Genomic DNA, 16,629 nt, shown 5'->3' on the forward strand with positions numbered 1-16,629 from the left:
AATCCCCCTACCCCTGTAAAGTCATCACCATGTGAGAGCAAGCGCATGAGTTATCTCCCCAAGTCTTCAATTGTTGGCGGTAGCACATCCTTAGAAGTTCATTATACCAGCAAATCTTGATAAGTATCAGCCAGTTGCTCTCCTATTATCCATTTGTTTGCTGCTCCGGCAACCTCAGTCTTTCCCTGCATGACTTCTTCTCAGTGCCTGCCTGGTCAGTGAGGAACAAGCCCTGATTCCTCCTGAAAGTTGCCTGTTGCACAAGAAAAAAGAGACGCTTTTTTTTTTTTTTTTTTTTTTTAGCGGTACGCGGGCCTCTCACTGCTGTGGCCTCTCCCGTTGTGGAGCACAGGCTCCGGACGCGCAGGCTCAGCGGCCATGGCTCACGGGCCCAGCCGCTCCGCGGCATGTGGGATCTTCCCGGACCGGGGCACGAACCCGTGTCCCTTGCATCGGCAGGCGGACCCTCAACCACTGCGCCACCAGGGAAGCCCAAGAGACACCTTTGGTGCCAGCGGAGGCAAACAACCCCCACCCCACCCACGTGTCCTCCACCCTTCGTCATCTGTGATCATCTCACCCCCACGACCCAAACATGACAAGCCCTTTCCCTTTTAGCATCTCATGTATTTTTAGGAAACTTCCTACTTATCTGGAACCATCCAAGGATCTGGGGAGAAACAGACACTTAGGTGTATCCACTTTCGAAAACATTTTTAGGCTTTCTGAGTCGTACTTCTGAAAACTCCATCTTTACTTAATTTAATCTACTTTTACAAAAGTAAATTTGTATTTTTTAAAAATTTTGCTTTCACAAGACAGGACTCATTACTATTTTTGGAATTGTCATTCATTCATTCAACAAACAGTTTTTGAGCACCTACTGAGTGCTGGGTGTACAGTAGTAAACGACAACTGGGAGTCTATAGGGCGAGAACAGATAAGAAAACACACACGCATACATGCGTGTACACACACACACACACACACACACACACACACACACACGTCATTCTAAACAGAACAAAGTGCCCTAGCGCTTTACAAAGTGTTGCCATATGGCTACGTCCCTGTGTCTAAGCTAATTAAATCTTTCTAGAATCCAAATTTCTTAATTCTCAAAATTAAGAGTGATTTTTTTTTCCACCTGTGATAGGCAGTACATATAAAACTCCTTATTACTATGTCTGTTATTGTTACTATTAATCACGGCATCTTTATTTAGCAGTCCTAAAATTAGGTCTCAAGTTCAGCCTAATTTCTATGAACCTTGCCTTATTTTTCTTAGCCCTTTTTAATCTTCATCATCAACTAAGCAGAATAAAAGGGGGCCTCCTGATGAGGGCAGGGCCAGTGGTCTATGGGTGGACAAAGCAAGGTGTCCAGAGGGATGACTCATGTTCATTGCCATTGTCCTGCATTTCACAGAGGCTCCTGCAGCAGGAACAAGCTGTGGGGTGGCTCGTCTATTTGCATTGTTTCCTGAGCTCAGATACGGGAAAGAAAACAAACAGATAATCCACAGATGCTCAATTACCCCTTTAACTGTCATTTTTCTTTTTTACTGGAGTTTTAAACACAAACGCCTCTGGGCACAAAAGGATGTTGTGTCTGGTTGCTGGCCTGGAAAAGCCAGGCTGGATGAACCATATGCATGTTTCTTTCGGGGAAGGAGGAGTTTGATTTCAATTCTGAGAGTGGTTCTTTGCAGGGTTCCCCCATTTTCGGCAAATAGCTCCCAGTGAAGCTGCCTCAGAGAACAGGGAAGACTGTTCTCCACCCCAAGAAAGCCCTCTAAACTATAACCACTCTTTTCTCACCAATTCTAATGTTTCCATTAACAAAGACTTGTCAAAGCCACATGGATGGGGGAGACAACAGAGATATGAGAATGGAGAAGTGGGAGGAAGATGGAAGGAATGACCTGCAGCATCTGGTGGAGGTAGCAGGCAGTGCGTGCACTGGGGTTGTTTACAGGGGAGGGTAGTCCAAACCAGCACTGGGCACAGACACCTCCCTGGAACAAACACCCAAGCAACCTGAACCAGACAGACACAACTTTCAATGTGTGTCTCAAAGTGCAGTTTGCAAGCAGCCTGTATCAGAATCATCTCAGGGGGGTCGTTGAAAAATGTCAGTTCTAGGGCATCAACCCAGTGATTGAGAATCTCTATGGTGAGACCCTAGAATTGGTATTCTGACTACTTGCTCTCTCCAGATAATTCTGATTTAGTAGTATGACAACTTCTGGTTAAAAAAGCCTTTGCTATCAGCCTACCTGCAACATTAGCCAAATTACTGGGCTTCTCTGTGCTCACTTTCTCATTTGAAAAATGGAGTTCACTGTCCTCTCCTTGCAAAGTTATTTGAGGATGCATGATAGTACATTTAAGTCCCTAGCACAGCACCTGGCACACTGGAAATGCTCCATAAGAGGTATTACTAATGATATTTTTCTAGCATCCTTATTAAAATGTGTGTTCAAATTTTACCTGCCATACATGTACATGAAAGACCCCAAAAGACTAATGCAGGTTTTTTTTTTTTTTCTTCAATCTGGCATCCAGTTTTCTGTGTCAGTTTATTTTGAATTCAGAGTATGTTTCTATGCAAGGATTCTCTCCATCCCCAGCCCAGTGAACTGCTCAGGAGGTTGTCAGTTTGGGGGTGTCGGGGAGACGGTTGGAGTCCATGAATTTGGATGAGAAAAAACTACACCTTCAGTTTTACTAACCTCAAATGAAAGGTAGCATCTCCTTCAATTATGAACATAGGCACCAAACCACTGTAGTATAAGCAGGACCTAGGTATAAGTCATCGGCAGAAATGACCACATTATACTTGTTGCAGATACCTCCAAAAATCATTTATATTCCTTATTGGAAATTACGGCAGTTATTAGACCCATCACAGATCTTGTTATTTAATGCATTATAACCATAACATTAAAATATATATTTTGATAACTATGCTTTAAATCGTTTCCTTTGTAAGCCTATGTATTTTACTTTATGCATTTTAAAACATTTTTCTGAGGACTCCATAGGCGTCAGACAGCCAAGAGGGTCCAGGGTGCAAAATTAGGCTAAGAACTCCAGGGCCGATGGCTACTTCAGTTGTCATTTAAACTGATGGAACCTGTCAGGTTGTCTCCTGGGGAAGGTCACAAAGGCTTATGTGACAAATGAGATAAGTATTTGTTAGCACCGATCTTGTGTTTTATAGACCCTGGTCTCGTGCTGGGGACACATCAGTGAATGAAATAGGTAAGAATCCCTGCCCTCATGAAACAGAACTTTCTCTCTCTCTCTCTCTCTCTCTCTCTCTCTCTCTCTCTCTCTCTGTGTGTGTGTGTGTGTGTGTGTGTGTGTGTGTGGTGTATTCAGGTATCATGATTCATGTGCTGTCATTGAACAAGTTGTTGGGGACTTGGTTAGGCTCAGTTAAGGTGGACCATATGTGACCTTGAAGTCCTTTCTAGCTTTAATGTTTTTTCAAAATGCTGCCAATGATGATGAGGCATAATTATCAAAGCAGTTGCTATGTGGGCAAACCTTTCAGGATAAGGAATCCCTTTGCTTTTAAAACAGTATATTTTGATTCAGAAATCAGGAACCCTCAGACTTGTCAAGTCCCCTTTTTATCCTTCATCAGATCTATTTATGTAGGAGACATTGCTGGGGTCCCACCCATGTTCCCTCGGTCTTTCCTGGAGCTCGTTTGCTGACAGTTTCTGTACCTGCCCACAGCTCCCCATGTCTCCCTCTCTCTTAGTTGGAGGGAACAAACTTTGCCCACCTACAGGGCAAGATGGACGTTCTGCGGGATGATGCCCTAGATGGAGCAACTCTCAACAAACCAGGGATAGGAGATGGTGGATAAATACCCCAGCCAGTTCACTGCTAGAAGGACGATTCTGGAGCATCTCTCCCAGAAGGTCTGCAGTGGGACTGAGCCCCAGGCACCCATAGTGGTGACCCATTCATTAATACACACCTTTTTTTCAAATTTCTGTCCCTCTTGGTCTCATGTGTCTACTCTGCCATGTTGAATGAGCTTCCTGGGATCATCTTCCAGGAAGGACTTGTGTGTCTGTCTTAGGTTCTCCTTTTGGCAGAACCCACACTAAGGTCATCTATTCACTTAACTCAAAATGTACACATTTCAAGGCTTACGTTGATGGGTTTGCTGCACAATTTGGATTTGTACTATATCATGTGACTTTCACAGAACTGCTCCTGCCTGTACATTTTGTAGCTGCTTCAGACAAAATCAGTCGTTTCTCTGCCTCGAATCTCATTACCGTTTCTTTGATGACACGGGGACATTCACTTAATCGGTTTGCCCAACGAGTCTGAACTCATTGAGTTGATAACTTCATGGAATGATTTTATTTTTCTAGTAATTGCTACTGAGTGTGTTCATCCCAGTGGGTAATGGGGACACAACCATAACTCAGACTGATTCCATCTGCCTAATCCATTAAAAAAAATCAATCTCATTCAAAATCAAAATAACTCCCCTCCCCTTTGCTTGAGCTAAACTTGTATCAGAGAGAAAGAAGTAGAGTGGATAGGCAGTGGCAGGGGACAAGGTGTGCTTTCTTATCCTCCCTTTCTTTCTTCTGAGTCCCTCCTTCAAATCATGGAGTTTCAGACTAACTCATGGCTCAAACCTATGGGGAGCTGTGGGGAAGGGAGATTCCAGTAACCCAGCTGGCTGCAGTCAGCTGCCTTGGATATTCTGTTGAGGAAGAGGAGATGCCTGAGTTTCATTTGTGTCCACCTGAAAACTACAGCCTCTGCTTTTAGAGTGGTCGTGGTGTAGATGATATATGTGGTTTTTAGAGTAAGGTTCAGCTCCTCCCCGACCCTGGCCACTGTAGAAAAGCAGCCATATTTCCCTTTGTTTTCCCCCATGGTGCATACCTCCAATGCACTCTTCAAGTTGGGTATCACCCCATTACTTAGTTAAGTGGTTGCCGTGTTCCCTGCTCTCTCTCTATGCACCATCATAAGCAGAAGAAATTGGTGTATTCTTCTGTGCCTTCCAGTGGCTTCAGGGACCTGCCTGGGGAAGGTTGCCTTCATCTTTCTCTTCCCTGGCACACAATATAGTACTATTAGGAGGTCTCATCCTGCTATCTCAGGTTATTTCCTGAGGGTTTTCACTTTCTGAAATTTCCAGGTGAGAAATGAACTCTTTATTTACCAGTATCACTCTCAACTTCATGGGATAAATGTTAATGTCTTCCTTGTCACCCAAACAGGAGGAGGGGGCCTAACACTTTCTTCCAGTCTACCAGAGAGCTTCTCTAATCCAGAACATCTCCTTTTTTATATCTTTCGTGGGTAAAAGCAATCAGATCAATTCACCATCTTTGGAACAGCAGAGTAGGAACCTTCAGCCATGAATCTGGCTTTCCTTGAATTTGGCCTTCCAGAATTTAATTTTTTTTTCAATAGTGGTATCTACATCATAGTCTTACACTGCTTATAACCTGTGGGGATGGGAATATTTATCTTTGCTTCATGTCAACATGATATTACATATAATTTTTTTTTTACATATAATTTTATAGCAACTTATTTGCATTCCTCAAGATCATAAAGACACCATTCTTGTTATTTAAGAAGCAAATTCAGGAAATTACCAGAGTTTCCAATAACACAATAGGAAAAAGGCAAACATTTATTTATTTGCAAGTGCAGTTTCTGCCAATAGTTAGTGCTCACACAACCTTTTAAGCTACAGTAACTTTTGGTAAATTCAATGAAGATTTTAAAAAGGAGGCAGTGATAAGAAAATTACAGAAAAATTTCTATTACACTGTCGAAAATGTTTGGAATCCAAAATCCACTATTTTCTGCAATGGTTTTTAATATTTTCTCTGGTTAAGAAATGATTTTTTTCTTTCCTTTCTATTTCTACATAGTCCTGGTTAAATGAATACAGTCTGTTCCATGAACTTTTAGGACTTCCATTTTCTGGATTTAGATTATTTTAATTCATACATACTTATATTAATATTTTAATATTTTACATAAAACATTGATTTGTTGTGTTTTATGAAACAAAATTATAGATCCTATTTATAATGAGGCATTTCCAGTTTAGGGAAAAACTGAAAATCTAATCAGTAGAAGGTCATTTTATGCCTTTTTTTTCCTTTTTAACTTTAATAAATAATTAGCAACCTATTAATTACAAACATTCTTAATTAGGCTTAGAGCAACCAGAGCATTTTCACAATTTTAAATTCATATTTGTTACAGTATGTGAAATTAAGAAAAGCCTCTGGTTTTCCAGTTTGGTAAAAAATGGCTTTCATTGGATGCAGAAGTAATAGAAACTAATGATGACTATGTAGCTTTTCCAGAGTCTTAAAGGCAAATCTATATTGGCCTACAGTTAACATGCAAATTCATCCAACAAGCAACACAAAATGTATTGTAGTAGTCATTCGTGTTTATCAACATTCAAGAAGATCTAGTCAGCAGCACAACTCTCCTATGTCGGAAACACAGAACATGGTCACAACTGAATTCGAGTCACACCCGGGAAAATCCCCGCTCCCTAATTCATTCTCTAGAATCCAGACTTCCAGTATGATACAGAAACAATAGCGACGAAGGTAAATTACAGACAAGAGTTTGGTGTGCTAGCACACAGAGTTTTAAAAACAGTAACAAACAAAACCAAACATCTTGCCCACTTCTCTCTTTTTTCCCTTTGTGAGACTGGAATTCTCACAGCCTTCTTGAAACATTCAGTTTGGGAAATGGAGTCCAAATGATCGTAGCACTGTGTTGTTGGATCAAGATGGCGGAGGGGTAGGACGTGGAGCTCACAGCCTCCTACAATTACATCAAATGATCCTAGCACTAAAATTGTTCCTTGGAGGGGAAATTTGGCCCCAAGGGGACATCGTACCCCTTTAAGAGAGGGTACTAGGGGAAACATCCTGCTGTGTAAAAGATGGTTTGCTACTAACAGGCTTGAAGGAAAATGTGATTTTTCAGAATATTTAGCTTTCTCCCAAGGAGTACTTTTGGTGGTATACTGTGGCTCACATTTTATTGTACTGTATTATTTTGGGCTGGATAAATGGAATGTGCACCCCCATCACCATCACTCTTAAGTCTTCTTCCATTACATAAGACACTTGTTAAGATAAGAAAGATATTCTACTAAAGCTGACGGTGATTGAGAGTCATTCAGTATTCAAAGTTCCTAAAGAATTGTTGGTTCTCTGAAAGGGATAAAAAAGTAGGAAAGACTTTGTTCAAACTCTTGCTAGTAAACAGGTATTACTTCAACCGATACAATGGCTACGTGACATCAAAGTACTATAAATTATCAAAACTATTGTACAGAAAAATTACAAATTCATTGCAAAATACATTACACTGCTACCATTAAGAAAAAGTGCTTTTTGTTATCCTTTCTATTTTTTGCCAGAAAAGTATTCTTTCAATATAGAAAATCCTGTGCGTTACCCTGCATGTGGCTAGGATATATCATAACGGAGTTTGTACTGAGTCATTCTGATTTGCTGGATGAAAGGCTGAAAAATATAATAATGACTTATTAAAGCCATGTTCCAAATGACCACACCAGCTGTTAGTGGAGAGATGCCTGTTTAAGACACAAGAAGATGCCCTGGTCTGCCAAACCCTGCCGGTCAACACACTGTCCCATCAATCAGCTGGTCTGGAATATACAGGTCTGTTACACGTTCTCTGGTTTCCTTGTGTTCTCCTGAATTATTCTCATGTTCTCATCTAGCTTTGTCACCTCTATGAATCCTCTGCTCAGTGATGCCTGTATTGTCTCATGAGGGGAACAATGCAAGATGGCGGACCTGCCAATTTCAAGAATGGATGTCCAAGGAGTTCCTGGGCTGTGGCTCTTTGAGAGGGTTCCCTCACCAACATCAGGTCTAGGAATCCCCGGAGCACTGAAGAAACCTGTAAAAACGCAAGATATCATCTTGAGGACTAACACAGACACCCAACCCACTTCCCCTAAAATGGGTTCCCAGAGAATTCCCAGGAAAGTCATTCTATCAACAACTTCAAATTCCAGAATGTCAGGTTGAGGAGAAAGAGGTTATGGAAGCAAAAGCAGGAATTGCCTTTCTTAACATATGCTGTTTTCCTTACCTTCTTCAAGTCTGAAATAATAGGAGTAAATGATGGTATGACAAAGAATATTTACTAAATAAAATAATAGTGGTATAATAGCGACAGTAGCAGCTATTATGAAGTGCCTACTGTGTATAGGTGCTGGCCACACATGTTTGATGAACAGTGGTGTAAACATGGAATGAGTTTTCTGTGTAACCACTGAAACAATCTAGGCTTCGTGGAATCCCTTTCTTGAAGAGAAACAAACTTCTGTTAAGGATATCTGACAGAGACAGCATTTTTCCTTTAATTTCATGTAATTTACTTTTTGAGGTATAGCTTACGTACATTCGAGCGTATAAAAAGTTTATATTCTACAGTAGTTTTTTTTAAACACATATTTACACCTATATATTCCCCAGCCCTATCAAAATATGGAACATCTCTCCCTCCAGCCCCCTTCCAATAAATATCTGTCTCCCTGCAAAGGGTCACCACTATCCTGACTTCTGATAAGATAAATTTTTACCTGATTTTGTCCTTTATAGAAATGGAGTCATTGGCTGTCAACCCTTCTCTCTCTAGCTGCTTTCACTCGACATCGTGTCTGTGAGATGTATCCGTGATGTGGGTGGCAAAAGCTGTATCCTTTGCATTGCTGTGTAGTATTCACTGCTGAATCATCCCACATATCACTTATCCCTTTGGGAAACAACCTTGGAAGGTTTCCAGTTTTTGACCATTAGGATGAAAGCTGCTCTTGTCTGTGACTTTGAAGAACATCACGCTCCTTCGTACTGGGTGTGGGATTATTTGATACCATACTATTTTAGCCACTGTTTATTATTTAAACCCAGTCCAATGCAGTACAAATTTCAATCTCCTGTTCAATTCAAGCAGTCTCCCATCTTTTTGGCAGATCCACACAACCTCTATGAGTGATTCTATTGGGGCTCTTCCATAAGGTTTAGGGGTGAGGGAAGAGGAGAAGCAACCATTACAAACTATCCCCTCACCTAAGGCAGCCTCACTCCCTCTCTTATTGTCAGGAGGCGGATGGGAGGGGTCAGCATTTATAGAGTTGATCTGTGGAGACAGCACCTCTCAGCAAGCTCTGCCCCCACTGGTGGCCCCCACAGTGGCAGTTCTTTGACTTAGTATCATATGTTCTGAGCTTGGCCCTACTTGACAATCTTGGGAAAACAGGAAAGGCCCTACTTGGTCCCTTAAACATGTTGCTCTTTGCCCTGCACAATCTAGTCCCTGCCTACCCTCTGACATGCCTCACCCTTTCCCCATGCCCACTTTGCTCTGGCTGAGGGTCTTCACACTGCTCCTCCCTCTGCCTGGGACATTTTTCTCCCAGATCTTTTTGCATAACTTACTCCTTCTTTCCAATCAGGCTCCAGTCCCCTGAAAGGGCCTCTTTCACCCCTCAGCCAGAACTAGCTTCCAGCCCCCTCTCCGGCCCCTTCCATCACATCACAGTGTTCTATTCGCTTCATAGCAGGTACCACTCTCTGAAATTATTTTATTCATCCATCTGTGTGTGGTTATTAACTGCTTCCCCAACTAGAATGCAACCTCTATGAGAGTCAGGAAATGTGGGGTTTTGAGCTGCTATATCCCGGCCATTAGAACAGTCCCCAGCATGCAATAGATTCTCAAGGAGGGAGTGCAGAGTAGAGCCAACCCCATGAAAGAGGAGCAGCTGTACCCCATTTTACAGATGAGCTTCAGAGATGGAGTGGCTGACTCACTTGCCCAAGCGAGTGAACAAGAATAGCAGAGCTCTGAATGTAAGCAACTCGAATTCCAAAGTCCATGCCCATAAACCAGGATCTACTCCTGGATGCGATATGCCAGTCTTTAAAACTACAGAGAGACGGAAAAATCGAAGAATGATGTTGAACTTCAGCAACGGTTGCTGCTTCTCACCTTGTGCAGGTCCTTCACTCTTGGAGGTAAACTGTCCCGGATCCGCCGCATGGCCTGGAGGGGAGGCTCATTGAAGTAGGGGGGCTCGCCGTCAATCATCTCTATCACCATGATCCCGAGAGACCAGATGTCCACCTGTTAGGCACAGCACACTGATTATCTCAGGCAAAGAGAACCTTCTGAAAGGTTGGATGTGTCAGGGACCCCAATAGATTCATACTCATTCATAAATTAACATGGGATTTGTAACCTCTCAAAATATACAATTCATATATATAGGCTGAATTGTTGAGTGACCAAGTGTTTGCTAATGGTCTTTGTCTGCTTTTCAAATACAACTTCAATGAAGATTCTGACAATTAGATACACGTGAATGTCTTAACACTGAAGTTTAGAACTTTCTTCTAATCCTTTTAACTTGGGTGGTTCATGGTCTACAGGGCAGATGTGAAAACCATCCAAAGTTTTATGTTATGAACAGAGAGGAAAGTTGCATTTAAACCATAAGAAAATAAGAAAAGTTTTTGGCATATTCATAACAAACTCCAAAGAGCTACATTGCACAGCACAATATATACTGATTCTTCTATTAATTTGATTTTTAAAAATAGTGTTTTGCCGCCGTATTATTTTTCTTTGTTTTCTTTTTAATTTTTATTTTTTTAGCGGTACGCGGGCCTCTCACTGCTGTGGCCTCTCCCGTTGCGGAGCACAGGCTCCGGACGCGCAGGCTCAGCGGCCATGGCTCACGGGTCCAGCCACTCCGCGGCATGTGGGATCATCCCTGACCGGGGCACGAACCCGTGGCCCCTGCATCAGCAGGCGGACTCTCAACCACTGCGCCACCAGGGAAACCCATTCCTTTGTGTTTTATCACTTTGAAGCAGTGTGCACAAAACCATGATCTATAAAACCATGTTCAGGGAATGGAGGGAAAGAAAGGGAGAGACAACAAGCAATCCTTTCTGGGTAAAGAATGGGAAGTCAGGATAAGGAGGAGCCACAGCCGTGCTATAAATTCCCAGGCACTGTCGCCTCCCCTCCCAGCCTCATTACACCTCTTATCAGTTATTCATACTCCTGCTCTCACCCGCACAGTGACCTTCACTGAGAATTGATGCTCTTGGGACCACAGTTATTCATCCAAGGGCAAGTAAACTGGGGAAAGAGAGCAGAGTCCGCCTGAACTTCTGCCACTCTCCTTTGCTCACTGGTCTGTGCCACCACCTGCAGGCTTCTCCTCTCTTAGGATCACCGTCTGTACCATGATGTGTGGAAACACTGTGTGCCCAGGTGAAACGAGCTCCTTGCCTCTGTGTGTATGTGTGTGTAGTGTGTGTGTGTCTCAGAGCTTCTACTCACACTATCATCCCCCTAGAAGGCCCTCCTCCACTTCTGGCCCCTCGTTTTATGTATCCAAACCATGTCCCTTAATAGATTATGAGCAGGTATGGAAGCAATCTAAGTGTTCATCAACAGATGAATGGATAAAGAAGATATGGTATATATACAATGGAATACTACTCAGCCATAAAAAAGAATGAAATTTTGCCATTTGCAGCAACATGGATGGACTTGGAGGGCATTATGCTAAGGGAAACAAGTCAGACAGAGAAAGACAAATACTGTATGATCTCACTTATCTGTGGAATCTAAAAACTACAACAAACTAGTGAATAAAGCAAAAAGGAAGCAGACTCATGGAGACAGAGAACAAATTAGTGGTTACCAGTGGGGAGAGGGAAAGGAGGAAGGGCAGTACAGGGATAGAGAATTTTTTTAAAAAGGGAAGTTTATTATAGAATTATATGAAATCATGTGTGTGAAAATTTTTTTTTTTTTTTTTTGCAGTACACGGGCCTCTTACTGCTGTGGCCTCTCCCATTGTAGAGCACAGGCTCCGGACGCGCAGGCTCAGCGGCCATGGCTCACAGGCCCAGCCTCTCCGTGGCATGTGGGATCCTCCCGGACTGGGGCACGGACCCGTGTCCCCTGCATCGGCAGGCGGACTCTCAACCACTGCTCCACCAGGGAAGCCCACGTGTGTGAAACTTTAAAAAATTATAAAGCACTGTAGAATTTAAAGAATCTTTCATTCAATAAAAAAAGATCAAACATTTTTTTGATTAAAAAAACAAAAACCAATTAAAAGATAGACTATGAGTGATTATTTCCTTTTCAGAGGAAACAAACATTTTGCCATATTTTAGAATATGTTGCAATATTCGTATATGATTTTTCCTATAGCAAAACATTATTTCTCATCCAAATATTAACCGCAATCCTGTGGAGCTTTCTCTGACGTTCTACCCTTTGAATCATCACACCTACTCCTCTGTGTGTCTCCGGCCACTTTTCAGGTTGCATTTTCTCGCTTTGTGTACTCTTGGCCCTGAGGGTAAGATATTAGTTTGAGTGACTCTCTCCCACTGTCAACTTGGGACCCAAATACACTCCTGGATCAATGTTGTGGCAATATCCCAGGGATGGCCAGTCTCCCTTCTTCCACAACCTACTCTGTGACAAGCCTAGTGAATGGGGATCAAATGTGGAGTTAAAAGTCATGACCCTGATCTCCTGTGGTCATTAACGATCTCAGAACCCCTGCATCCAGAGCCTAACCAGACCCTGCCACTCCCCAACAATGACCATCACTCCCTTACCTCTGTCCCATAAGGCAGCCTAGAAATCACCTCAGGTGCCATCCAGTAGGGTGTGCCAACCAGTGATTTCCTCTTTGGCACCTCTTTGGAAACTTGAGCACAGAAACCAAAGTCAGACAACTTTATCTGAAAAGGAAAGGAATGCAACAAACTAACAATATAAAAATACTGACATTTGCAGCAACGTGGACAGACCTACAGATTATCATACTAAGTGAAGAAAGTCAGAAAGAGAAGGACAGATACCATACAATATCACTTATGTGTGCAATCTAAACTATGTCACAAATGAACTTATCTTCGAAACAGAAACAGACTCACAGACACGGGAAACAGACTCACAGACATAGGGAACAGACTGGTGGTTGCCAAGTGGGAGTGGAGGGGGGGTGGGAGAGGGATGGACTGGGAGTTTGGGATTAGCAGATGCAAACTCTTATATATATGTATAACCGAATCACTTTGCTGTACACCAGAAACTAACACAACACTGCAAATCAACTATGTTTCAATAAATTAAAAAAAATACTGGCTTCGAGATATAGAAATATAGAAAGAGTTTCAAATTCAAAACAAAACCACCATCTCTTGTTAACAGGCCTTGAAAATACCAGAGAAGGGGCTATCAGACCCTTTTATTGGAAAGGTACAATCCATTTTAGTGAAAAAACCTCTTATGGCTCCAGCAGGATTGATTTGCAAATGTTTAACTCCTGCTGCTGCTATCTTTTATAAAATTATGAAACCCCAAAATTTACAATACACCTGAAACAAATTCATTAAAATTCAAACCTACTACTTTCATTTAATGTAAGAGATGATGCTTTAGTGTAAGTAAACTGCTATTCTCAACACGAGTTTTGTACAAACTGCTGCAATTTAGGGGTTTTTTTTGCACCGAAGACATTTAGATTTCTAAGTACCATGAGATGATTCAAATAACCAACCTCATTTCTATGTTTGAATTATTGCAAGACCCCATTTATAAAGGCTGCTGAGATATCACTTTAAGTACTGGCTCCCCTTTTCTTTTGGTTTTCCTCCTTTTCTCAGGACAATTGAAGTTGCCAAAGTGAATATCAATGCAAGTGGAAATGAGGGCATAGAAACTGGGTGTGAACAATTAGTTACCAGGGGTACAAGGTGGTCATCTTAATTACCCAATATACATATATGTTATTTACATTAGAGGTCATCAAAAAGAAAAACACCCTGAAATTTCTTGCCCGAAGCCTTTAAGAATACTCTTAAGAACATACTGCACCCTCAGGCACCCTGCCAGTTTATATATTCTAGGTGACCAGGATTCAGTTTATTTCTGGGAGGCTTGATTCTGTTCATGGTGACCTGGTCTGAACTTCAGATAGCCTCATTGAAAAGGATTGCCACTTAGGATTATTGGTGATGACAGAATACATTAAATGAAAACAAAACAAAACAAAACAAAAAAAATCAATGATTCAGGCATTGTTTGGCAATGGTTCAGAATGGTCATTTGAAGTTAAAATTTCCATAGATCAAAGGTATAGTCTCTAAGGCACAAATTCTCCCTTGATTCTCTTGATACCTCTCTGAACTTTTTTCAACCTTTTTTTCTGGCTCTATCTCTGCTGCCCACAACTTAAATACTGGGGCTTCCAGGAGTTTGGGTCCCAACTCTCACCTCTTCTCTTTTTAGGTGCTCTTGCTAGATACTCTTTTTAACTCCACATGGAGTTAATTTTTGTGAAGGGTATACAGTCTGTGTCTAGATTCATTTTTTTGGCATGTGGATGTCCAGTTATTCCAATACCACTTGTTGAAAAGACCATCTTTGCTCCATTTTACTGCCTTTTCTCCCTTGTCAAAGATCGGTTGACTCTATTTATGTGGGTCTACTTCTGGGCTCTCTATTCTGTTTCATTGGTCTATTTGTCAATTCTTTGCTAATACCACACTGTCTCAAAAAGTCCCAAAGTTAGGTAGTGTCAGTCTTGCTCTTTGTTCTTCTTCTTCTTCAATATGTGTTGACGATTATGTTGGTCTTTTGCCTCTCCATATAAACTTTAGAATCAATTTGTCAATATCTACAAAATAACTCACTGAGATTTTGACTGAGATTGCATTAAATCTATAGATCAAGTTGGGAAGAAGTAACATCTTGACAATACTGAGTTCTTCCTATCCAATGTAATACCTCTCCATTTATTTAGGTTTTTTTAATTTTATTCATCTGAGTTTCGTAGTTTTTCTCATATAGATGTAGTACGTATTTTGCTTGATTTATACCTAAGTATCTAGTTTTGGAGGGTGATAATGTAAATGGCATTGTGTTTCTAATTTCAAATTCCACTTGTATTGCTGGTACATAGAAAAGTGATTGACTTTTGTATATTAGCTAGATATCCTACAACCGTGTTATAATCATTTATTAGCTCTAGATTTTCTTGTTCATTCTTTCAGATTTTCTGAATAGATGATCATGTCACCTGTAACCAAAGATAGTTTTATTTCTTATTTCCCAGTATGTATACCTTTTATTCCTTCTCTTGTTTTATTGCATTAGCTAGTACTTCTAGTATGATGTTGCAAAGGAGTGGTAAGAGGGGAAATCTTTGCCTTTTTCCTAATCTTAGTTGGGAAGCATATTCAATTCTTAAGGATAGTTCAAGGCCCTGATCACTTCTCACTTCCTCCAGAATTTTTCTCAGGAGGCTATATTGATCTCTCCCCTCACCAAATTTGAGAGAATTTAGCATTCATTTAATCTTGAACTGTTTTCTGATGCTGAGTTTTTCCCTCAGCTAGAAATGACATTGCTCAGGGGCAATAGCTCTGCCTTTTAATTATGAAGCCTCGCTGTGCTCCTTAAGAGCTAAGAAAACAGTAGATAATCAAAAAACTCATGCTACTAGATTGATATTATCTGATATTGACATATATATACATACATACATACATACATGGGACAACAGATCACGTGATAGAAAACACATTAGTGCTTCTTCTGAAGCCATCATTGACTTACTGAAGACAACTGTTTCTAGAATCAAAGTTGTAACACAGATGAAATGGAGGTAATATTTTGGAAATTATTATTTTTTCTTTTTCCATTTCCTTGTTCATGATCTGCTCTCTAATCAGGCCAAGACTAGTGGGGTGTGGTTTGGGATGGGACTCCTTCAATTTGGCTTGCACCAGATGGAATGCTAGAGAAAGATGGTTTAACAGAGATATGATTTTTCTCAATTGCTTTGGCATAGCAAGAATCAAGCCCAGATGTGTCAGATCACAGAATTTCCATGTGGTATAAAGAAGACTGCCCTGGGAATTCCGTGGCAGTCCAGTGGTTAGGATTTGGCTCCTTCACTCCTGGGGCCCGGGTTCAATCCCTGGTTGGGGAACTAAGATCCCACAAGCTGCAAGATGCAGCCAAAAAAAGAAAAGAATAATCCATTAAAAAAGAAAGAAGAGTGCCCTATGGCCATGGTAGCTGGTCCATAATCCTTGCTGCCCTATTGTAAAAGGCTTCTACAATTCTGAGAAGTGAAAGCCCTACAGTCCATCACTTTTAGCCAAGGATTATTTGCAGAAGAGGACAAAGAGCAGTAACTTATGTCAGGCCCCAACTCTTTATTATACACCATTTCCTACCACCCCGAGCAGATGGTGGTGTGCTTCAGAAATATCTGAGTAGCATACATCCCCACACAAACAAGGGAGAGGAACCACATGCATCTGTGTTCAGAGGTAATATTAAAAATATTTAATAACCAGATTCATCTAGACCAGTCAGAATCTAGACATAAAGTTGAGCTTTGTTCTGGAGTTATCCTGTGGGCATTACCATCCTTAATGAGGCAAGGGGCATCCTGGTAAAGGGCTGGGGTCATGGGGGATAATACTCCAATGACTGGAAA

The 16,629-nt window shown here is 41.3% G+C and overlaps 1 protein-coding gene across 1 annotated transcript in view; it reads right to left on the minus strand.

Moving 5' to 3' along the window:
• Positions 1 to 5,678: 5,678 nt before the first annotated feature.
• PAK5 (p21 (RAC1) activated kinase 5) overlaps positions 5,679 to 16,629 on the minus strand; it is a 102,975-nt gene continuing 92,024 nt past the window's right edge. Inside the window, exons 6-8 of the mRNA XM_004276465.2 lie at positions 12,731 to 12,856; positions 10,068 to 10,202; positions 5,679 to 7,970 (exon numbers count right to left, since the gene is read on the minus strand). Of these exons, the coding sequence (XP_004276513.1) occupies positions 7,815 to 7,970; positions 10,068 to 10,202; positions 12,731 to 12,856 (417 nt within the window). The 3' untranslated portion in view covers positions 5,679 to 7,814. The remainder of the gene's footprint in view (positions 7,971 to 10,067; positions 10,203 to 12,730; positions 12,857 to 16,629) is intronic.

This window comes from Orcinus orca, chromosome 16, assembly GCF_937001465.1.
Source record: "Orcinus orca chromosome 16, mOrcOrc1.1, whole genome shotgun sequence".
In the NCBI taxonomy this organism is placed as follows: Eukaryota; Metazoa; Chordata; class Mammalia; order Artiodactyla; family Delphinidae; genus Orcinus; species Orcinus orca.